This window comes from Carassius auratus, chromosome 15 (genome assembly GCF_003368295.1).
Source record: "Carassius auratus strain Wakin chromosome 15, ASM336829v1, whole genome shotgun sequence".
In the NCBI taxonomy this organism is placed as follows: domain Eukaryota; kingdom Metazoa; phylum Chordata; class Actinopteri; order Cypriniformes; family Cyprinidae; genus Carassius; species Carassius auratus.
Genome location: NC_039257.1, coordinates 9,914,609 through 9,939,674, shown reverse-complemented (window position 1 = coordinate 9,939,674; position 25,066 = coordinate 9,914,609). Strand labels below are relative to the sequence as shown.

General features: G+C 38.2%; 3 protein-coding genes across 4 annotated transcripts in view; 1 reads left to right on the top strand and 2 right to left on the bottom strand.

Moving 5' to 3' along the window:
- The window catches only part of mettl16 (methyltransferase 16, N6-methyladenosine), a 32,275-nt gene extending 16,235 nt beyond the window's left edge, over nucleotides 1-16,040 (bottom strand). Inside the window, exons 1-2 of one of the 2 annotated variants that reach the window (XM_026282214.1) lie at nucleotides 15,896-16,040; nucleotides 15,140-15,272 (exon numbers count right to left, since the gene is read on the bottom strand). In XM_026282214.1, coding sequence (XP_026137999.1) covers nucleotides 15,140-15,267 — 128 coding nt within the window. In that variant the 5' untranslated portion in view covers nucleotides 15,268-15,272; nucleotides 15,896-16,040. The remainder of the gene's footprint in view (nucleotides 1-15,139; nucleotides 15,273-15,895) is intronic. The other variant, XM_026282215.1, reaches the window with a different exon arrangement.
- Nucleotides 9,869-12,543, top strand: LOC113115020 (zinc finger BED domain-containing protein RICESLEEPER 3-like). The gene is made up of 2 exons (XM_026282216.1): nucleotides 9,869-11,692; nucleotides 12,221-12,543. The coding sequence occupies exons 1-2, from the start codon at nucleotides 11,361-11,363 to the stop codon at nucleotides 12,372-12,374; spliced, it is 486 nt and encodes a 161-aa protein (XP_026138001.1). The 5' UTR covers nucleotides 9,869-11,360; the 3' UTR covers nucleotides 12,375-12,543.
- Nucleotides 16,041-16,731: 691 nt separating the features above from the next.
- LOC113115018 (lissencephaly-1 homolog A) overlaps nucleotides 16,732-25,066 on the bottom strand; it is a 37,530-nt gene continuing 29,195 nt past the window's right edge. The window contains exons 6-11 of the mRNA XM_026282213.1: nucleotides 24,694-24,862; nucleotides 22,631-22,733; nucleotides 22,043-22,271; nucleotides 20,560-20,661; nucleotides 20,306-20,462; nucleotides 16,732-19,481 (exon numbers count right to left, since the gene is read on the bottom strand). Coding sequence (XP_026137998.1) covers nucleotides 19,408-19,481; nucleotides 20,306-20,462; nucleotides 20,560-20,661; nucleotides 22,043-22,271; nucleotides 22,631-22,733; nucleotides 24,694-24,862 — 834 coding nt within the window. The 3' untranslated portion in view covers nucleotides 16,732-19,407. The remainder of the gene's footprint in view (nucleotides 19,482-20,305; nucleotides 20,463-20,559; nucleotides 20,662-22,042; nucleotides 22,272-22,630; nucleotides 22,734-24,693; nucleotides 24,863-25,066) is intronic.

Sequence of the window (25,066 nt, the reverse complement as noted above, 5' to 3'; positions counted from 1 at the left end):
TTTCGGAAAGTTTTTTTTGAGTATGGCTCTGTGTGACGTTAGATGGAGCGGAATTTCCTTATATGGGTCCTAAGGCACGTCTGCCGGAAGAGCGCGCGCTCCCGTATAGCAGAGCAATGAGAGCACAACGGACCGTTCACTGATCAGAGCGAAAGTGTCGCGAAATGTCACAAAAGGAGTGTGTTTTTGGTTGCCAGGGCAAGACAACCCTGCACAGATTACCAAAGAAAAAACAGCATTAAGGGACCAGTGGATGGAGTTTATTTTTACAGAGCATCAACTGAGTTGTGCAAGTGTTTGTGTTTGTTCCCTGCATTTCGAAGATGCTTGTTTTACAAACAAGGCCCAGTTTGACGCCGGATTTGCACATCGTTTATTTCTTAAGGATAATGCAGTCCCAACGCAAAAGGGTCACGATCGTGTGTTGGAACCACAGGCGGTGAGTAAAACTGCTTCAAATATCTCTGTGTTATTAACTTAGCTATCAGCGTGTAAGCACATCAAGTAAACAACATGCGATGTTGTCATCAAACTGCACTTTCCACATGTACAGCTTAAAAAAAAAAAAAAGACAACAAAGTGGAACTTAGTCATTTTCCAAAACCGCTAAGCAAATATATACAGTTTCAGTACATACCACATAGAGACGTTGTTGCTGATGCTGCTCTTGTTTCAGCCTCTGGATCTGATTCTGGATCATAAATATACGCTGAATCTGACTGTTAGCCATGGTTTGTTTTGGTTGGTTTTGTCCTCACGGTGTCACAGCTTCCAGACGCTCTCAACCTAAAAGCCTACTGGCGCTCGTGATTCTTTAGCTCCGCCCACACGTCACGCCTCCAGTCGGTCGTGTTTTTCCGGGAAAAATCGGTACAGACCATCTTTCTCTTATGAATATAATAAAACTAAAAGACTTTTTGGAGTTATCAAGGGTGCAGTACTACTCTATAGGTACTCAAGATTAACAGGATATTGAGTGAAAACGAGCATTTCACCCCCCCTTTAATTATAGTCATTGTCACATGACCAGCATTTACGTTGCGTCTCGTCTTAGTTTTGTCATGTGATAGAGGTTAGTTGACGACGATATTTAGTCATAATTTTCGTTGACGAAAACAACACTATTTGACACTCCACATTAAACCGCCAAAACAGCATTTGTTTAAAAACTGTGATAAAATGGACAGAATTTGAAATCGAAAACTTTTTGTTGTTTCAAAGCTTATAGTGATTTATGTTACATTAATTAACTAAAAACAGGCTAGACTTATGGGTCCAATCAATAATTTTTCATAAAAATGAAAATCGATTAAAATAGAGAAATATTTTTTAACCCAGCCCTATTAAATTATGATTTTCATTATCCCTGTATCAATCGTGGTCACCATTGACATTCACTGTATGGGAACGAGCAGCTTTGACATTCTGCTAAATTTCTCCTTTTTCAGTTTTACAGAAGATAGTCATACAGGTTTATAATGACATAAGGGTGAATAAATGATGACAATTTGCATTTTTGGCTGCTCTATTCCTTTAAGACAAGCTAATGGTTAATTTTGTCATGCTTCAAAAAGTGACACCCCAACTAGGGGAGTGCAAGTTTAAAATTAGGATTAGACCTGTAGCAGGCAGCAGAGAAGATGAGTGATGTGAGACGCCCCCCTCCGTGTCCCCATATCTCATTTGTAAGTGAGCTGAGGCTGAACCCCACAATTATGCCCAACATTTCAGCAGAGGACCCTCACCCAGGACAGCCCTCCACTGCATCAATAATGCAATTCACTGTCTGCCAGGCTGCAGAGATTAATGCTACTTTTACTGCAGCTAGAAACTACAGTGAGATCATTTACAGAATCAAATTAAAGGGATAGTATGCACAAAAATAAATCTATTTTGTCATGTTTTACTCAACATCATGTCATTTTAAACCTTTATGCTCTTACTCTTTTAAATGGAACACACACACACACAAAAATATCTTCAAATCTCCATATAAAATACTATGAATGTCGAATAAAAACAATTGATAAAATAGTCAATGTGCAATCAGTGGTTCCACCGTAATTTTATAAAGGTAAGAGAATATTTTTTGTGTGTGCAAAAAAAAAAAAAAAAAAAAAAAGAAAATTGTATTCAACAATTTCTTCTCTTCCGTGCCAGCATGCAAATTGATAAAAAATAAATAAATAAAAAAAACACTATCATTTACAAAATATTTTTTATTTCAAATAAATGTTGTTCTTTCAAACTTTTTATAAAATCAAGGAATACTAAAAGAATAAGAGAACAACCGTTTCCCAAAAAAATATTAAGCGGCATAGTGGTTTACAACTAATAATAATAGCTTCTTGAGCATCAAATCAGCATATTAAAATGATTTCTGAAGGATCATGTGACCCTGAAGAATGGAGTAATGGCTGCTGAAAAATATTATTGATTTTACTGTATTTTGATCAAATAAATGCAGCTTAGGAGAACATAAGAGACCGCTTTACAAACACACACACACAGTTACCAATCCCAAAATTCTGAACAGAAGTTTAGGTTTGTAACAGTAATATTGGGTAAAAAATGACAGACTTTTTTATTTTGGGGGTTTCACAATGTCACACTATAGGCTATTCTGAATTTTTAATGCTCCCTAGTTTCTTCCAGGTCATCCACGAGCCATTGATGGATGTCGTCTCTCTGGTTCATGCCTTCTAATCCAATCTCTCTCTGAATGACATCTGTGCCCCAAATCTTTCCTCTCCTTTCATATCTTTCTCCTCCAGTGGCAGCAGAGGAAAAATGATGGGGGAGCGGATTCCTTGTCGTACCCACATCCCTCTCAGTGAGTGTCTCTTTCCAGATTAACCCTATCCTCAAAATTGTGGCATGAGAGACTTAGAAAAGTAATATGAGGAAGCTTATCTAACAGCATGGCAATGTCTGGAGTCTGGAACCACGAAAAGGAGAAGCAAATGATAATTAGGACTAACTTGTGAAGTTTTGGTTAAATACCAGATCACTTAGGTTTTAGGCAAATCTCTAGACGTATTGCAGGAAGATGAGAGAGACTAAATGTGATACTAATATACCAAACGGACTATTTCTGCAATAGTGTGCACATTATGCAAATTGGCTTTCATGTACCAAAAATCTGTAGAGACAATCATTGTTGCTTAGCAAAGACAGACGCCTCATGAGCGCTTCTGCCCGAGCGCTTTGGAAAGGAAGAGAAATACGCGACAAGCGTTTTCCATGCGTTTTTAGGCGCGATATGTGAACGGCCCCTAAGGCGCTCGCTCACTCAGCACGCGCTAAAGGCTCGTTGCAAAATGTCTAACGCATTTAACAGACCAGAAATAGAAGATCCTCCAATAACCAACAGGTCTGGTATTTGAGTGCACTTTGGATTCCCTGTAAGCTATAATGGTGTACCGGTGTCTAAATGCTGCGGGGATATGTTGCGTGTATGTTTCTCCTTTTTTTTCGTTTTTTCCCAGATACTGACACAATAAGGTGATGTCGGTGTAAATGAGTTGACATGTTTCAAGTATTCCCGCTGGTGTACCCTATTGTCATGTAGCAGATGCGACATACCGTTGTTTTTTTTATCCACCACTCTCTTGCCATCACCATTATAGCTTAAAGGGAATCCAAAGTGCACCCAAAACCAGACCTGTTGGTTATTGGAGGATCTTCTATTTCTGGTCTGTTAAACGCATTGGCCATTTTGCAACGAGCCTTCAGCGCGTACCGAGTGAGCGAGCGCCTGACTGAGTAGCCTAACATAAACATATAAGTTGGTGTTTTTTTCTTCTTCGGAGGTGTCAGGGGCGATGCCTGTTACATCGTTTGGGTTATAGAGCATCACAGTCCCGCCCACAGCCCGAGAGAGCTCTGGTGCTGGAAGTAAATTTCCCATTCATTTCTCCCATTGACTTTCGGAGAAATCCGTATCTAAAGAGTTTTAGAGCATGTGTGAGGATAACCAGCTACGGCTGAACTCATAAGCATATAACATATCATTTCGAGTGAAAAAATTAAGAGAAAATCCAAAAAAAGTCAAAGGTACAAGACTGTGTACACGTTTTCATTTCGAGCGCAGGAACTACTCATCCCATAAACCACTGCGCCCCATTGAACTCGACTGAAGCCACAACCGCGAACGAGGCAACAGGCCTTTTGAGGGACTTCCAAATCTGATAACGGCCGCTCGCACGAACTTTTTCATCCAGTGAATTTTATTTTATATAGTGAATGTAGTGAATTTACAATCGTGTAAATAAATAGTGTTTTATATAGGTATTGTGTATTGATTTTTATATTTATCATCATGTATTTTATATATTGTGTGCGTGTGTGAAAGTTGTTAACAATAACGTCAGCAACATGGTGCAGTGCTTTGTATCTGACTGCAGAATTCACTAAGCTAGTACTGCAATCAGAGCATAATCAAACAAAGCGTGTGAGAGAGAAAGTGTTTAGAGAGAGATGAGGAGTCTGGGACAGTAGCGAATACGTACACCTGCTGCAGATGGCACAAAGATTTACAGTTTTATATTAGAACAAAATATGCAAATGTGTGTCAATTAACACCTGCTGCAGAATTAATTTACATGTAAACAATGTCATTTCCTCCTAATGAGGCTGAGATTGTCAGACCACACAAACACACATGTACTGCACACACACGAGCCATAAATAACTTCAGACATTTGTAATGGACATGGCTCACCTGATCAAAAAGACACGGAGCCCTGCGCTGAAATGCCGCATGTAACAATTCTTAAGCAATCAATGCCAACAGATATATATAAAATAAAAGAATGTAAAACATTTTTATTTAAATGTAACTGAACAAAGCCTCTTTCACAGTTAAGACCAATGTGGTCACTTCAAAATGTCCTGGTTATGGTTGCATCTGACCCAGATCTGTGTTAACTTAATCCACCTGGATAAACGTGGCCGTTGTTGGCTTGATCAAAGCGATCAATCATGCATAAGTCATGAGGAACAAATGAGGATCTGAGCTGATCTTGTGTTTATGCACCACATTTCTAAATCACAGACCACTGGTCCAAAAAAACACCACTATTCAGCTGAATATACAGCACCACAGCCAAAATATCTTATGTAAGGCCATCCTTAACCCGACCGACCCTTTCAATTTAGAACAGACTAAATTATTGTAATTTTTCTTTGCTTTTAGTCCGGTTGTACATTTGTGTTAAGATAGACCAATTTTTTTTTTCCGCTTCAAACTAATAATACAAAAGCAACAAAATAGTATTAATTATATTTGAGTAAGTATTGTAAAATTACTTATATATAAATTTCCTAGGGCCTACATACGAACAAGGCTACGTTCTTTCTTTTAAAAAAACCCTGTGGCATCATCTATGTTTACACAGATGTCACACTACAGCCTGAGCGTTCGCTTCGTCTCCTCTCATTCACTGTCAGAGTCAACGGTTCGCGCTTGGTAATGATGGCTGCGGCTGCAGTAAACAAAATGTTTGCAGTCACTGTTCAAAGTCATACGTGTTCAGACACCATAATACATCTAAAAAATTCATTAAAACAGCTCGACACCTCTTCAACTTGGCACAAAGTTCTGGAAAACTGTGCCCAGATCTTTTCACATCCCTTCTCCCGTCTAGTCTAAAACTGTGACCGTGTCGACTGTCACTTTATGTTCGAAAATCTATTGCACAAATCGATTGGACCAACCAACACAAGTTGCGAAAACAAAAATAGGAAATTGATTTTAACAACCTTCTTTTTTTTACACACACATCACACAGCAACTGCAGCTTCGGACACACGCATAACCGCAAATAATACTTCTGCACAGCGTTTCTCTTTTTACAACAGAAATGTGAATTCTGCCGGTATTCAGACAGTCTCATGCATACAGATACTGATTCGAGCTAGAATCGCTGTATGTGATTATTTTTGTTGTTGTTGACATTTCTAATCATAAAAACACAGCCATGTTGAAGCCCTCAGTAAATGTTTTGCATTGTTATGGCAGTCCACTCGGCTTATTGTTTTTCGAGAATGTTGCACTCCTGTTTGTCATTCTGCACATAACTTAACGCCAATAAATCATCAGAAAGAAATATTCGTCTTTACCAATATATTGAATACATTCGTCCTGCCTGTTATCCGTGGCATTCATTTCAAAAGGAAATGAGAAACAAGAGACCCAAAAATGCAGATGAGTTTTGAGTACTTGTACAGTAAATGAACATACTTTCCAGAGGGCCAACAATTCACAAAAAAAAACAAAAAATTATTGGTCTTATGAAGTATTCTAATTTGTTGAGATAGTTAATTGGTGGGTTTGTTAAATGTGAGCCAAAATTTTCAAAATTGAAATAACCAAAACTTAAACTACTTCAGTCTGTGTGCAGTAAATTTAATACACGAGTTTCACAGTTTGAGTTGAATTACTGAAATAAATGAAATTTTCCACGACATTCTAATTTATTGAAATGCAACTATTTTCTATATATTCTAGATTCATGTACAGTAAAACATTTCAAAAGTTTTGTTTTTGTTAAGTTCGATATTTATTACAAATATTTATATCAAAAACGTTAGAATTAAAATGTATTCATTGAAAGGATATGTAGAGTATACATTTTTTTTTATTTTGACATTTGCTAAAGATACATTTAACAGTGTTATTAAATAAGTATTTTAAAAATTAACTTGAAGAATACAGCAAAAGTGATAAAATTTAGAAAAATTCAAATTAATCATGCACAGTTAAATATTCAATATCAGTTAATATATAATATCCAATATAGACTGATAAACAAGAAATACATCAAATCATTATTCATATGGCAACATAGATTTACAGAGTTAATGATAAAGGAGACATTTGAATGCTCTATATATGCACTAGCAAAATGACAAAGCAGAGATTTGTGGACCAGAAGAAGAAGAAGAAACGCTAACCGAGGAGGGAGTTTGTGGTGGACAGGCTGGACAGCCCTGCTAATTAGACCACAGAGGCGAACAGCTCCAGGGGCCTTGTTAGGATTTTCAAAACCATCATTAGGAATCAAAGGGTCTCTTTTCAGACCAGACCTAGCAGCACACCTGAGAGAAAAGCCAGCAGAAAGATGGACACACTAATGCTATCAGCTGAGCCTCTCCAGGTGCACAGACGTCAATATAGTCTGGGGCTATCAACACACCTCTCTAAACCCAGCTGTCTTTTGTTCCTCTGCTTCTCTGAAGCACACATTTCTTTCTCTCTCTGTGTCATGCTATAATGACTTCTCCTGCTGAGGAAATGTGACGTGACCAGACAAGATCGTTGCTTTGGGCGAGGGAAGACGAGCCATCTACAGCTCTCTTTGTGATATTATATTCAACAATACAAACAACAGTATAACTCAACACACGAATACAACGACATAGCGTCTCATGCATCATTCAAAGCCAGAAAATGTGAATGACACAGTAAAAAAAAATCAAAATATTATTTATTTAAAATAGTGCTGTCAAAGGATTAATCACATCTAAATTAAAGCTTGTAAAGCTTTGCATTACAGAAATAAATTATACTGGCTATAGCTGACGGTAGCCATCCACTTCCATAGTATAGAAAAAAGCTATATAAAGTCAATAGCTACCATCAACTGTTTGGTTTCCAACATTCTTCCAAATATCTTCTTCTGTGTTCAGCAGATTGGAAGTACTATGGAAGTGGATGGCTACCGTCAGCTATAGCCAGTGTAATTTATTTCATAATCGATTTCGTTTTTATTTCGTAATCAAATTTCATAATCTTTTCTTCATCTACATTGATCTCCAGATACTGACATCTTCGCAATAGAAAAACCCCTATTGGTCAGTCAATCATCAATGCCCTTTCTCAGTTCAATGATGATCAAAAGTCAACAATCAGAGACAATACTCTGAAACAGAGTCACCGTCACAACCACACACACCGTCTGACTGTGTCCCAATTACAATCTCCTGCTCACCACCTCTCAAACACTTGAGGCATTCTTCCACTTCAGGATGCTTTTGTGCCCCTTTCCACCTGCCACTCCACAGCTCTGTAGTGCACATCTGCAGTGCTTTCCCACAGATACAAGCAGGAAACATCCCAGTATCAAAAAGATTCGCATCCGAGATTCCTGCTTCCTCTCATGCATGCATAATCACAGGATTTCTTTCAGATGCCAAAATGGGTCCAAAACAGTAAAATAATGATGGAGGCTGCGCCTGTAAAAACTGAGCCTTTTATACAAATCCTCAGGCTTGGCTAAGACTGAAGAGTTTCCAGAAACCTAAGCTTGTACAAAACAGAAGAATACCCAAGAGATCTGAGATACTGGCTTCTGGCACCTCAAGCGTTAAACTCCCAGAGGCTGAGACCTTTGCTCCTGTCAAAACTTCACTGAGCAGAACATTGCGCTGTTTCTTTAAGCTAAACCCTGTAGGCACAGCGGTTGATTTGCATGCACTACACTCTGATGCCTTTGGGACGTTTCGCTCCGTGGCGAGAGAGAAGCACACACCTCTTGGCAAGGTCAACGGTAATGGTGCACAACCAAGTGGGACTGACTGGAAATATGGAGACTTGGCAAAAAAAAAAAAAAAACACCCAAGATGTTCAGCCTCAGACATATAACTGTAGGGCGTTTGCTCAGATGATTCCCATTAGACCGAAAACTAATCTTGCAAGTGGGGCTAAAAAAAATGAAAGACGTTGAAAAGAGGGGGAAAAAACACAGGCAATTTTCCCAGAGAGAAGTGCTGCATGTCAAGTTCATTTTCTGACAACAGCACGAACTGCGTCCCTCCCCTGGAGCTCTGGATGCGCTGCCGAGTATCGACAGTCACAGCAGGAAGCTCATCCAATCATAGCAGCCGCTTCAATAGGACAGGCCTAAAGTACTGCGCCAATGTGATTATTGATCCACAAATAACTCATCTCCCTTTACAAAGCCAAAGCAGAAGTCTGCTGACTGACTCCTCTGAGACTACATGCAATCTAGCAGACATCAACATACCAGTTTGTGAGCATTGAATACTATCTAAAATTTATATTCATTTATTTCTTAGGAACATTGATGTGATAAAGTGATTGGCATTTTAAAAGATGGCCTTTGTAATGTTATGATGTTATTATTATGTAATGATAAAGGGAAAAAAAATGTGTAGGGTGGGATTTAATCAGTACTGGAATTTTTAAATATTATATATTTTATATATATATATTTAAATATATATATATATATATTAAATTTTTAGAAAAAGTATAAACAAACACTCATTAAATTATGAGAAAAAAAACTTAGAAAAAGAGTCTAAATAAAATGTTGAGAAAAAAACTTGTTAGATTACAAGTAAAAAGTTGCTAAATTTCAAGAAAAAGATTCGAGATAAAGTTAATGTGCGGAGAATAAACAAGCGTGTCCGGTTCATTTACTCTCATTTGAAAGTGTCAAATAGTGTCTTAGGGCCCAATGATTTTTGTGAAGTGGAAAACGTGGATGGAATCACGGAATCCAGTCATAAAAACCTAATTCACAGTTTAACGCGGAATGTCATGGAATTCGTCAAATTTTGAATGAATTACACAAAATTATTCTTAAATCAAATCGCGATACGGACTAGTAGCTTCACTACATGAATCCTGCATGTTCTTTGTGTCTCTGTTAATGACTAGTGTGTGAATATTTTTATTCAACTTTTTTGTCATAATGAGTTTATTCAATATTATATGTGTCAAATTTATTTTGTCAATGTAGTGTCTGGAGAAAAAATAAAATAAAACTAGGGATGCACCGAATGTTCGGCAACCGAAATTATTCGGCCGAAAATAGCCAAAAAAAGCACTTTCGGTGTTCGGCCGAATAAGTAAAAAGGCCAAATAAATTTTGCCGAACAATGACGTTTTTAATGACGCAATCAAATAACCCGCGTAGAGTGAGAGGCGCGCGCTTTATGGAGCAAACATGTCAGCAGTGTGGAAGCACTTTAAAGTGTCAGAGAAAGAGGCAAAAACGGCCGTTTGCAGACATTGTTCTGCAGAATTGTCCAGAGGGGGTGCATCTGCAAAAACGTACAGCACTTCAAGTTTAATTTATCACTTAAAATCAAGACACCCCGAACATCATGCAGAGTACGAGAAAGACACGGCGGCGGCTACGGCAACAGCAGCAGCGAAAAGAAAAGCAGCTCCCAGTCCTACGACACCCACTCCATCTGTGGCTGACTTCTTAGAAAAGGCAAAAAAGTTTGCCAATGACAGTGCCAAAGCTAAAGGTATTACTAAAAGGATAATGGAATTCATCGCATTGGATGATCAACCATTCTCTGTTGTAGAGGATGTTGGATTTCGCAGGCTTATAGACCATATTGAGCCCCGTTACACCATCCCTAGTAGACGGCATTTCTCAGACGTGTGCTTACCTGAGATGTATAACGTCGTTTCAACTAACGTCCATGAGCTTTTGGCTACAGATATTGCAGCCCTCAGCTTCACGACTGATATTTGGAGCTCGGATGTGAGCCCCACTAGTATGCTGAGTTTAACTGCGCAGTGGATCGACACAGATTTCAAGCTACAAAAGATTGTGCTTCACTCACAAGAATTTAGAGGGTCCCATACAGCTGTAGCCATATCCGAGGCGTTCGCCAACATGTTTGACACTTGGCGTATTGACCGATCTAAAGTGCACGCGGTAGTCAGTGACAACGCAAGAAATATGGCTAAAGCCATGGAAGATAGCAATCTGAAAGGCATACGGTGTATGGCACACACAATTCAACTGGCGGTCAACGAGGGATTGTTGAGTCAGCGCAGTATAGCAGATGTGATAGCTATAGGCAGGAAAATTGTTGGCCATTTTAAACATTCACCGCTTGCCTATGCGCGCCTACAATCTATCCAAGAACAGTTCGGAATGCCACAAAAACGTTTCCAACAAGATGTGAGCACAAGGTGGAACAGTACATATTATATGCTGGAAAGCCTTTTTGCGCAAAAGCGAGTCTTGGCTACATACATAGCAGATCATGACCTGCCAGCGACATTCACCGCATACCAGTGGGTGTTAATCGAGAACGTTCTCTCTCTTCTCGCCCCCTTTGAGCAGATAACAAAAGAGATAAGCTCATCTGATGCATCTGTGGCAGACGTCATACCCTTACTTGCAGCACTAAAGCGTCTTTTAAACAAAGAGGCTGAAACAGACCACGGAGTGAAAACAACTAAAAGTGCGCTCTTAGAAGCTGTCAGCACATGATTTAGTCAGGCGGACTCAGAACCCCTATACTGCATCGCGACTGTGCTTGATCCACGATACAAAGATCATTACTTGGATGTGGGGAAAAAGATGCGCACACGAGAAATGATCCAGGCCGAGTTGGATTTGGGAAAGCCGCTAGGTGATGGAGACGGTCAGGTGATGCACAGCGCAGGAGATGAAAACAGCGCAGAGAGTAAACGGGCTCGTACTACAGATGAGCCGCGCACAGTCTCGCTGTCTGACATGTTCGATGAGATCCTCCAAGAGAATAACCCATTTGCAAGACAGATGACAAGCTCGACCGCTCAACAGTTAGATGGGTATCTCTCAGAAGTCCCCATCCCCAGGAGCAATAACCCTCTCGAGTTTTGGAGGACCAATCAAGGCCGCTTTCCCGACCTGGCGCAGATGGCACGCAGGTAAGGCTACTTGTATGGGAAATTAATTTAAGATTTTATTTATATTTTGGATTATGGTAACACTTTATAAGTAGTTTCTATTTTTAACATTAACTAACAATGAAAAACACTTATTAAAATCATTTATTAATCTTAATGTTAACATTTACTAATACAGCATTAAAATTAAGTATCACATTTGTAATTTTTGAATTAAAAAGTATCAAAAGTGGTAGCCCTATTTGTTAATTGTTAATGCACTTATACTAACATGAACTAAGTATTTTTTATTATCTTACATTAACGAAGTTTAATAAATACAATAACAAATGTATTGCTCTCATTGTTAGTTAATGCAATAATGTTAACAAACATTGTGTTACTACCTATATTTTATATTATGTATTTTGTGAAAATTTTACTATTTTCAGTGTAGTAAAATAGTAGGCCTACACTGGGTTTCAACCATTTCATTATCTTGAAGACACTGTTCGTTTTGAAATGAGCAACTGTCAGAAAACTGCAATAACATTTTCAACTATTCTGCAGGTACTTGTCTGCCCCATGCACAAGCACCGACAGTGAGAGACTGTTTAGTGCTGCATGTCATGTCATCGATGAGAAGAGGAACCGACTTTCATGTGAGAAAGCAGAGAAGCTACTTTTCATAAAGAAGAACCTGCCACTTTTCCTGAAGAAGTAGGCTAAGTAGGCTTATGTCTAGGACAGTTATTCATTTGTTGTGGGTTCATCAACATTTTTTGCACTATTCAATGCACATGTGTTGTTGTAGACATACAGAGTTACATTCAGCAGTCAGTTATAGGCCTAACATAGGCTATTAAAGAAGGGGGGCTTCAAAGATGGCTTTTTTTTTTTTTTTTGCTAATTTATTTATTTTAAGTTATATTGTGCTTTTTTTGTATAATATTTGCTGGAATGTTCAAAATGTTCAGTGTTAAATAAATATTTTGAAATTGTATTTGTTATTTGATTTATTTATCTGAAAAGCAACACAAAATAGTAAAAAGCAAATTTTTAGTATTTAATTATTGTAATGGTGAAAAAATTGGCAAAATAAATGGAAAAAATGTGAAACACCGCGTTCGGTATTCGGCCTTAGGCCTTCGGCCAAGCATTTCATTATTATTCGGCTTCGGCTTCGGCCAAGAATTTCATTTCGGTGCATCCCTAAATAAAACCAAGAAAAAAAATATTCGGCAAGAATGCACTAAATTAAAAAGTGACAGTAATTTCATTTAAAACATTTAAAATGTTAGAAAATATTTATATTTGAAATTAATCAAATACAGACATTTATATTCATCAAAGAATCCTGAGAAAAATGTAATGTGTTTCAACCATTCCACTAAACTATTAAAGCAGCACAACGGTTTTCAACATTTATAAGAAGAATACATTTTTCTTGAGCAGCAAATCAGTATAATAGAATGATTTCTGAAGGATAGTGTGACAATGAAGACTGGAGTAATGATACAGAGAATTCAGCTTTGCCATTACAGGAATAAACTACATTTTTAAATATCTAAAAATAGAAAACAGACATTTTAAATTGTAATAATATCTCACAATATCACTGTTTTAACAGTTTGTTTTTGATCACATAATTTAAGTCTTGGTGACTTCTTTCAAAAACGATAAAGTGGTCATATGACACTTATGAAACAAAAAAATATTTTGTGTATTTGGTGTAATGAAATTTGTTTATGCATTAAATGTTCATTATTGTTGCTCCTCTATGCCCTGCCTTTCTGAAATGCATTGATTTTTACAAAGCTCATCGGTCTGAAAAGTGAGGTGTGCTCTGATTGGCCAGCTATCCAGTGTGTTGTGATTGGTTGAATCCCTCAAACGTGTGATGGAAATGTTACGCCCCTCAACATAATGTGATGCCGTCTCCCGGCACGAAGAGACAAAACCAATAAAACTTATTACAAATTAGGCATTTGTTGCATCCAGTGGGGAGATAATTACTGACTATAATGACTTATACTGTGTTTTATTTTATTTATTTTTAACGCATTGCGTTGTGTATCCCGCTGTGTAAACATAAAACCAAGTCTGCATTTGTGATCGGAGAAATGACAAACAGCAAGCAGTAGGCATGATGAAGCGGACATCTTCCTCTTTTGGAACGACAAACAAAGTAGTTTCGCTTTCAACATGAAACACAGTGGGTCTCATTCATGAAACACGAGCAGAACGAATTTTTGTGTAAATCGCGTGTAAAGTGGTTCTGGCGTAAATTTTCGGATTCATGAAAACGTTCGTATTTTCCAAATGTTAGTTGGTACGAAATAAATCTACATCTGCTCCCAGCCACGCGTAAATAGTGCGTTTAACGTCTGAACGTTCTGCTCATTAATACGGCTGCATTTTAATTCATAATCGGGTACATATTTACACAGCATTTTGAAAAAAATATTATATATAGTAATTACATACGATTTTTCTTTTCACTTCCGGGTATTGTTCGATTAACAGATGAAACTCTATTAACAGCATCTGTAATATGCTGCCAAGCTTCCTTTTTTTAGGACCTGATACGCCACTATATACGCTTGAAAATAAAACGTGGCCTTTTGAATGAACTTCTGATAATAAAACATCAATTTCTGCAGCTGAGAAATTGTAATATGATGCTCATATATAGTTGTCAGTCGGATTTAATGGGCGGGATTTATGGTAATTGAGAATGAGCGTGCACGCGCGTCCCATTTACGACTGATTGGAATTCATTAACACACACACACACATTTCACTATCACATCTGACGTTTACGAAGTTTTTGTGAATCAGGAGAAGAGTTTTCGGGAAGTTCTCTTTACATGCAAATCACTCACATTTTTACTCGTATATTTACGAATGTTTCATGAATGAGACCCAGTGTCTCCACAACACGGCGACAACAACAATACTACAGCAAGAATAAAAGTTACACCCTCTTTCTGTGTGATAACATTTGGGCGGTTTTATGCAAATCTTCCCACACAGTGACATAGAGATGTGGGGGCGTGTTTGAACAAGGCATTTTAGGAGGGTGTAGTTGACTCTTAACTTTGATAAAGAATATCTCTTTGGATTTGAGACTTTAGTCTTTGCAACTTTACAGATCTTCTTTATGCACCAAGAGCTTGTAACACTCCAAAGAGAAAGAAACAATTGAAATCGCATCATAGGACCCCTTTAAAATCTATACAAATATTCTCTAATACTAGGAGTATTTTTTGGTCTGAGATCTCTATATCAATATCACATTGTACTCAAAGGCAAATATGTCTAGATCACAAAAAAAAAAAAAAATATTGTATTTTGAGACAGATCAGTCTTTCTTTCTTTTTTACAATGCTTGGACAAAACAACACTTTTATGTCTTATGACTTACGTAATACTTCCACGAGCAAAGTCATCTGACGGTTAAAAATGCTAAAACACAACATGACTTACGTCACTCTGCCGGTCAGTGTGGTCTGCACGTGCTTCTGGAATTCAGGATATTTAGAGGCCAGATACACAAAGTCTGGAGGTTTGTCCTTATAACGGTTTCGAGGATGCATGGATTTATTCAGCGCCATAACTTCTGCAACAAAACAGATTGAACATGACACCCCAAACAGCAATCATAAACAGTTTCAAAGGAATAAATAACACCCACACTAAAACTATTTATTCTCTCTCACATTCCATACATATATGGACGTAATCAAATAGTGATATTATTTAGGCAGAAAAACCGCTGCAGTCACCATTCATTTTCATTGTGTGGATAAATGGTGTTATGGGAGTGAATGAAAACTGAGACTGTCAGTCCCTGGTGTTGTCCCAAACATCTTGTTACACAGGAGAAAGGCATACAGGTTTGGAAAAACATGAGGGTGAGTAAATCACGACAGAAGTTTGCCTTTTGTGAACTGTTGTTTTAAGTCTTCTTTTAATTGCATGTGCACGAATTAAAGTGTGTTAAATGTGCTGTTATTGCAGACTGTGTCGATTTACAAACAACATATTCTCTGTGTGTAATGTAATAAATTGTGAAATATCAAAACGTGTCCAGGACTAAATCTCTTGAGATATGCTAAGAGAGTATAACGTTAGCCAAACAGCTAACTGATTCACCGGACAACACACTGCAAACACACATCTGTAACGAACAGCACACGCGACACTCTACCGTTTCGATAGATCGGAAAAACAGATAAATACCGATGAACGAAAGCTTCAGTAGTTTCTCAGTGGTCAGCGCTCTCGGCTGTCATTGGCAAATCTCACGTTGTCCCAACGTTCAAGTGTTCGTTCCAGAGTTCCCGCTTTAGTAACAATTCTGCGACGGCGCACACATATGGCGTCATGGAATCGTGTTAGTCCTATAACTTCATATCAGAAAGAACAAAAATCTTGCGCTTATTTTCGAGATTCCCCATTAGCATACTTTTTGTTGTTGATGCAATTTAAATTTATTTTATGTCATTAACTATTGTAATGGTTTATTATTATTTATAATTTATCACTTTTCCCGTTGTTTTTTCTAGTGTTTATTAAAGTTCCTTTATATTGACGCATTTGTAAATGAAGAAAAAAAATCGCTTACAGGCTATTACAGAAAAATGAAAATTATAGTAAGGCAGATATTATATTCACAAACTAAGATAGCTTGTGACCTAAAAATTCACTTCTTGAAGTTAGGTTAAATCTACTTATAAGTTTATTGCATTATATTTTCACATTCTTTTCAATTTGTTACTGTTTTCTTAACATGTTAATAATTTTGTTTAATGGACAATTTTTAGATTGTATAACTGTCAGAATTTGTATGATTTTTTTCTAGCCACATTTAAAACTAAACTATGTGATTGAATAGGTTGCAAAAAAAAAAAAGAAAAAAGAAAAGAAATCCATCCAAAAGAAAAAAAAAATCTTCTGTAACCTATAAGACAATTTCTAAGTGCAATCTTTACAGTGCTGAATATGTAATGAACTGGAACCAGTGTAACTTCCCTGTTTGACTTCAAACAGTATCACTACAAACAGACAAAACATTCATATTTTTCCTTTAATTATGTTGCAAACAATAACATCCAGATATATTGTTAACAATTGGCTGTGTGAACAGTGATACCATAAAAAGCAAAGAGTCCCATTCAAGCGGTGAAGTCTGAAGCCTCCAAACTATTCACAAAGTAACAGCTGATGATAGACCTGTGGCTGGAGGATGGAGCTACAGACAGGACCTCCACAAGTCTGTCTGTACATGAACCCATCCAGCGTGTGCAGCAGTGGGATTGCTTGGGACCTGCGAACGGCAAACTTTCTCCTCTGGACACAAAAACAGGACACCATCATTGTCAAACCAAGAAAGACCTTTTTCTTAAGGTCTTGAGGAAAGCCAATCTTAAGGGAGTAGTGCTGCTTATGGAGGGTAATAAACTCTAGACAATGTAAATACATGTTTAAATTACAAATGATGAGACTGAGATTGAGCAAGATTTTTTGTCCAAAATAACCTTTTTTTTTTTTTCAGGTTTACAGCTCCAGTACATCTGAATCTATTTCTGTGCTGCGTTACACAGTCAAGAGTGTCTAAATCAAGAAACTCAAGGAGGCATCACTGGTGCTTTTTCTTGTGATGGACACCTCATCTCTTGGGTTGCTCAGTCTGCCACAATCCCATAGCGAAATAAAGTCGTCATCTTCCTTCATACAAGCACACACAGATCGGCCTCTACAACCACGTACTGAGCGGACCACAGTTAGCATGCCAGCTGACCTATCTGGTAGGGCGTCTGGCTTCATTAACCAATCATGGTGCAACATACTTAAGTATATATTTCCTAAAAGATATCAAACGTTGCCAACTGTTCCCCACCAGACAGCTCAATCGTCAGTACGGTTACATGCAGCAGTGCTATGTGGACAGGTACAGATCTCAGACTAGTCACGATCAGATTTTCAGCAGCAGTAGGTACATCCAGTACACACACAACAGGAAATTGCTTGATAGTAGCATGGTTAAGCAGTAAATTCTTTATTATATAATTGCATTGGAATGAAAATGCTAATTAAAATAACCATTAATGCATTTTGAAGCCTTACATCACTTAAAACCTTTCGGTCCGATGTGACCGAAGATCTAACAATAGCAGGGATGTGCAATTGAATTCAATTTCTTTTGTCTTCGCACTAAGTCAAAAGGCATATTTTCTCCTTAAAAGATATGGAATGGTTTATCTCCATGTGTAGGATTTTATCAAATCATTTCCCATTGTGTATTTATTTATACATTTAATAAGAGATAGAGCAGAGAATGTGCCACTCATCACGCTAAAGTAATGGCTTGAGCACCTGTGGTTAATTTAGGGATATTCAGACATGGTCCACAGTATGAAGATCCCTTTACAATAGGAGTCACCATCAGGACTCTCCACAGAGAGAACAGGCAGATCATAAGTTTGTAGATTTATTATAAGATTGAGCTTCCCACAGTATCAAGTGTAGCCCATCGTTCCACCATAGAAATCTTTGCACCCAGCCTTTTAGGACAGATTTTTGCACATCCCCCTGATGAGAGGAAACTTTGAGCCCTTGTCATGCTTTGCACCTAAGGTCCAAACTGAGGATTGCGATTTTTTTAATCAAATGTCTTCTGTGAATTCAAATCTCAGCGTAACTGCCATAGGGGCAACAGGATCATTAAACAACAGAAGAAGAATCAGGACGCCTTCAACTGAATACAAACAACAAACGTTGAGGGCCAAATCAAGTGCTTCATAGAGGCAACGGTTACAGTGCTCCTGAGTAGACAGACTCAACTGACCACTGAGGTCAAAATCCAAATCTTCACTAAAGCTATCTTTGATTCAGGGCAAAAAAAAAAAAAAAACAAAAAAAAAAAAAACACTCTTGACGCCCACTATGCAGCATGGCTTTTTGAATGCAGGAGTTTTGTATAAATTCACTCCTATAATTAAGCACAATTCTCTCTTACAGTGTAAAGTCATGTCTCTGGGATTGTACTTCTCAGTAGGACGTGTCATGACAAGCGTACAAAGATTTATTCCCAAAGGTTTCCAGACAAAACACATGAAACGTTCATAGATGCAACCATTAAATGTTATCTAAATCCACAAAAAGAGAATGGTAAGTACACTCCAGAAGTGATGTAACAAAGCTACAGAATAACTTTGATAACAAGCCCCATAGACGATCAGATCAACTCTCCACCTCAGCATTATAGGCTGGTTCTGTAGCCTTTGCCCCTTGAAAGGTCTCCAAGCTAGGCACAAACAGACTAAGACAGTGAAAAAAACAAAACAAAAACAAATCTAAATAAAAATTAGACAAAATGAATCACTCTGTCATTAAATTATCAGATTAGTGCCCTACATTTAACCCAGTCAGCTTCTGCCTTCGGTAGGTCAAGCTGAGAGAAAGATCAGCCTGTGTTAAACCTATGGTACTTCTAGACAACATTATGTAAATTTACAGTATACAGTTTTGGATTCACCATGCAAGAATACTTTTTTTTTTCATTTAATAGCTCGATCTACATCCAGAATAATTTACATAAAAGGACACGCTATTGAACCGGAGCTTGGTGGGTGAGAACCGTGGTGTTCGAGTGCATCCAGAAGAACAGGAGGAAGCTGAGGGGGAAGTAGAAGGGGTCCGGGGGGGTGGAGGGGAGCATGGAGGTGTTGTGAAAGGTCCTGCGGGTATGATCAGCGACACTCCCACACTTTTACTGTTTGATCTACGCTGCCGGTGACGACATACGGAGCCGATTTGTGGAAATCTGTGGAGAGATGAGAGACAGTAATGTAAGCACACAGAATTGAACTCATATTATATATGAAGATTAGTGATCAACCAAACTGAATTGGCCCTGTCGTTCTTAGTGCCGCCCAATTCTGGCAACATTTGAAAAAAAAAAAAAAAAAAAACTACTTATATAATGAGATACTGTGTAAATGTCAAATTTTTCCCTCAAACTGTGATCAGTCCAAAATGGCAGCATTAGCTCAGCCAATGGCATGAGTTGAGGGTGGGGCTACCTGATCACTGGACCAATGGAAAAGGAGGGAAAATCTTGTTTGTTCCATTTGGTGATGCTCATACCACAGAAATGACACATTTCAACTTTTAAAACATACATAAAACACTTCAAATAGCAGGATTCACAAGCTCAACCATTGTCAAGAGACCTGAAGCCTCAAACAAACACTCCGTTCTCTATTCACACCAAAACCATCATTTCAAATCAATAGTCTGGAAGACGAGTGCTGTGTACTGAAGTGCTTTTAAAAGCAAGTTTGAAGCTTCACAGAAGCCTACAGGGGAGCTGGCTGAATAACATCCAAGTATCTCTAGAGAGCTTCAGTGCCTTGATCCACTGAAAAGATCTGGACTCTGGCAGCACACTGAACCCTCCAGTCTTTTAACTGCCAAAGGCTGACAGGACTACCTTTTGTAGAGTAACCAACTTGATCTTAATATGAGAAATCACTGAGGATGCGAGGATGTGCTGTACACTTTTAAAAGGCATCTTTACCCTTACTTGGCCATCAAAACATCTGATTAGCATTACAGAAACCAGTGTGTGTTTATACGACTGCTTACCCAGAGAGGTAACAAAATGTTCATGGGCACTCAAGGTCTTCATGCAACGCTTGTTTTTGTAGTCCCAGATCCTCAAAGTCTTGTCATCAGCACAGCTCACGATGAACTTTCCTCCAGGATGCACAAGAACCCCACGCACCCAGTTATCATGGCCAACCTGAAGACGGCACCAATCAAAACATTTCAGATTCAGACAAAACCATAAAGCTTCTCGAAGTCAAATTCTGCGCAGTAATTTTATTAGACTGACTCACCAGTGTCATAAGGCACATGCCAGTGCTCACATCCCACATCTTGATAGTCTTGTCTCTGGAACCAGACAACAGGAAAGGACCAGGTTTCCCGCTCTTCTTGGTCTGGCAGAAAAAAACAAAACGGCAAAAATATGAAGCATTACTACATTCTATTTATATTTAGTGTCAGTTTATGTCTTATCCTGTTATCTCAATGAAAACATTAATTCTAAAAACATTGTTTTTGTGTCAGAAGATAATATTAAAGCAGCTTCCCCAACACTGATATATAACATCCAAAATATTTAGGGCTCTTCCTAGAAGAATGCAATAGTGTATGGGAAAGTCTTTAACCCACAACAAGGTTACAGACACAGCTTTATTAAGACTGATGCACCTCAAACAGCATCATTAGAGGCAGCTGAGACTCTAGCAGTCATAACAGCACTCTGATGAATTACTGTTCTTTAGATACCACACCTCAAAATAGAGAACTGAGAGCCATTACACATCTTGTGCAGTCAATGAAAAAGGGGATATAACAGGAGCAGAGGGGTGTTTGGGGTGATAATGCATTTAGATAGCTCTGTGAAGAATGGATGGTTATTACATTCAAGGCCTTATCCATTATTCCCCCTCCATAAAAGGCCAACTCTGCTTGAGGGGGAGTGCGAATAGACATTAAAAACAAAATTGCTCTTGCTGAGAGGCTGGCATGCTCAGGCAAGTTTGTTCAGGCACATTTGTACCTTTAGACAGAGCTGCTGTAATGACATACGAGGCTTTGTAATTAACATCTGTGATAGTGCTACTGGTGTCAAGAGAGTGTTTTAATTTCACCTGAACAGGTTCGACAAGATCAAAGATGACTAACTAAATGTGTTCTTTTTTTTAAGGAGAAAGTTACCTCTACACAACAATAGTAATTACTGCAAGGGCTTAAGGCTGTATTCCAGATGCTGTGATGGCTAATGCTTCATCAGATAAAGATGAAATTGGACACAGTTGATCATAAGACCAGCAAAAATTAAATGGTACTTTCGTCACCTTAGGCCATTAGCCAATACCACCGATGTCATTTCAGACTACTCCAAACCATTGTACATGACAAATTTAGATAAAAATCAAAGGGCCCATCAAAATGTGTTTAAAGGGCACAGAAAAGAAAAGACCAATAAAATCTCCAAATATCTTCACAAAAGATAGATTTATACAAACAAAGCCATTGATTCAAACTTTTTTTCTTGTTTTTTTTTTAAATGCAAGGTTAAAAGAAGTGGGGGGAAATGGGTTGACCCGTAATAGCATTTAAAAGCTGGTTTCTTTCGACCTCTGTGTAGACTTCTTTTAGAAATTCTTTTTACCTGGTATTTTACTGTATTCTTTACTAATTACCATAACCATACAAGTATAATCCTAAGTATTCATTGAAAAGAACTGTTAATGTAAGCAGCTTCAGAAAACATCAACAATTACAGAAATGCTATTTTCACTGTGCTCTCACCTCTGAGCCAGTCGCCTCTAGGATGGTGGGATGGGCGCTTTCAGGGGCCCAAGAAATGCACTCCACAACATGCTCATGCTCACGCAGCTCCGCTTTGCATTCTTTTGTGGCCACCACCCAAACACGCACCGTCTGGTCATTAGAACTACTAGCGATCAGGGTCCCGTCTTGGTTGGGCCGCACCATGCGCACCCACTCTCTGTGACCGGTGAATGTCTTGACACAGTACCTGTTTAGCAATGCCAACAAACACAGATTTCATCACATTTAGCACTGTCAAGAACATTGCTATTATAAAATAGCATTTGCAAGTTCACATCTCAGATGTGTTTTCAAGTCACAAGAGGTTTGCTCTATTTGATTAAAACATGAAAAAACGCTTTGACAGCAGAATTTCACTTTGTTTCTTGTTCAACATTTACACACGTGCTTTTCAGCTAAAGAAACTCAATGCAGTAACTAAAAGGACTGATTTGTTGGAGAAGCCTATGGTTATGTACATTAATCTAAGATCAACAACCTTTGTTTTGGCAGCCAAGAACTTTTAACCAATATGCACATTTTGAGAAACCTTGCTCAATGACTTACCCAGTGGCCACCTCCCACATTTTAATGGTTTTATCCCTTGAGGCAGAAACTATGTGATCTCCATTGGGCATAATAGCTACAGATGAAACATTATGGTCATGCCCTGAAAAAAAAATAAAGTAAAGAATTAAGTGTAAAATACTCCAGACTGCCCTGAAATTGTAATCCAAAGAAGAACCAACAATGTCTGAGATGGATACATTGAATTCATTTTTTGATTCAGCACATAATGTACACATTTCTACTATACAAATCAAACAGTCATGCACATTAGCATGCTACAATGAGTGGTTAAGCTTTAAAACATTTTGAAAAATGTAATGGAGAATAAGATGCTGCTAATTTGCCTTGGGCTGCTTTGTTCTCACTGTGTGCGGGAAAAGAGATGAGCTAATTACATAGGACGCCATTTTTAAGCTCCTGAATGGATGATGAAACCAAGTAGCCTAGAAAAAGCAGTCTTAAATATGGGGGGGGAGAACCATAAAATGTTATCTCGTCTTGAAGAGGATAATTAAACTGCTGTCCAAATCTCCTAATCTTCCGCTAAAGCAGCCGACCCACGAAGCGAGACAGGCGAGAGAGAGAGAGAGAGAGAGAGAGAAAGAGAGAGAGAGCAGAAGGGGACTTGCAAACAGAAGGAAGGGGGGGTCCCTTTGCCACCTCTTCAAATCTGTGCTAGAACAGTCTACCCTCGTCTCAGGGCAACATGCCAACTTTAGTGATGGGTGTAAATTACGAGCCTTTGGATTTGTGGATATTACAAGCTGGCGTACGCGTTATTTGGATTATAACCACTCAGGATTTAGACATTTTTGATATGGATAACAAATGACTTGAGGAAAACAGAGCACTTATTCATTTTTGTCATGAAACATACAACAAAAAATATATTTTTTATGAATGCAAACTAAAATGTATAAATTGAGTATGACAAATGCTCTACATTTTTCAAGTTCAAAAGCAACACAGAGGGGACACTATCCATCATTACTGTCCTGAAACATTGCAAAAGCATGTGTATTTTGATGCACAGTGCAAACTCAGATATGTCTGATAAAATATTTGTGCATTTTTTGCCATGTACATTAATGAGGTTTTGATACTGTTCGAACTTCATAATTAGTGGAATCTGGAAAGTGGCTGGATGGCAGAGAGTTATGCCCCCAACCCCCTTCTCTTCACAGCTTTACACATAGACTGTTTTTGTGCTTTTCCAATCCTGTGGTGAGATCTGACCCGAGCTGAAATGGGGGGTTTCATTACACTTAAAGTGTTAATTATCCATCTAACACAGTGGAAAACTTGTTGACATAATACACAGCCCCTAAGACAAAATGCAAATTCACGTGTGGTGTGATCTCCCATTAGAAAAGCCTGAAGGCTCACATTTCATATTAAAATGTACCAAGCAATTAGGATTTTAAACACGGGCACATCCTAAGGAACTCATTCTGAGAGCAAGAACAGGATCTCACATTCGTAGAGTTGGGTGGGTGTAGTTAAAATGTAATATAGTATTACAGTATATTAAATATATTTTAATAAATTATATAATGCAGCCTTCCTACCCTTATTCACATTTCTGGGTTTCACAGAAGTGGAAGTCATCATAATTGGTTAAACTTCTATCAAAGTGAATGGGAGACTTATACAAAGTATGGTATGATAAATGTACCATATATTTGTTTTAAATTTTGTTTATTAAAAAAAAAAAAAAAAAAAACCTTTCAGGATTTACAATGCTGATGACATTGCAATGTTGAAACGCATCACAGTCTGTGAAAAGGGTCCATGAATTATAATGTATCTATAGTTATTAAATATTACAATGATTAGCCTATAAAAAAATACAACTTTGATAAACAGCACAGTAATATTTGAGAAAATGTGTTAAAGGATGGCTTCTAGTACAGGAAGAATGTCTCTTATGGATTTATTGGCAAGCTGGCACATTAATGAGCTGCATTCAACACCTGCCTCCTGACACTCTACCCCCCAGAGACGCCCCTCAGCTCCTAACAGTTCCCAGAACCAATGACAACATATGACACCAAGCTCACCGTGCATGGTCCTGATACACTCGAAGCCCTGGAAGTCCCAGAGCTTAATGGTCATGTCCGCTGAACAGGAGGCTAGCAGCTTTCCGGTATGGTCAAAGGAAATGTCCTGCACCGAGTCTGTGTGGCCCTTGAGGGTCCGCTCAAAGTCGCCTGTTTCATAGTCCCATACCTGGATCAGACACAAAGCACATGGCTTTAGACCAACATCTCTTCAATAAAAAAAAGCCATTAACTTGTTTGGCAGCTTGTTATGATAAGGTAATGCATAAAAGACAGGTCTGGGCTTGTAGCTGCTATTATATATATTCAGCGAAACATTTGTCATGCAGCCAGCTTTTAAAAACCATCAAACATGCCTGATTGCCCTCTGGAT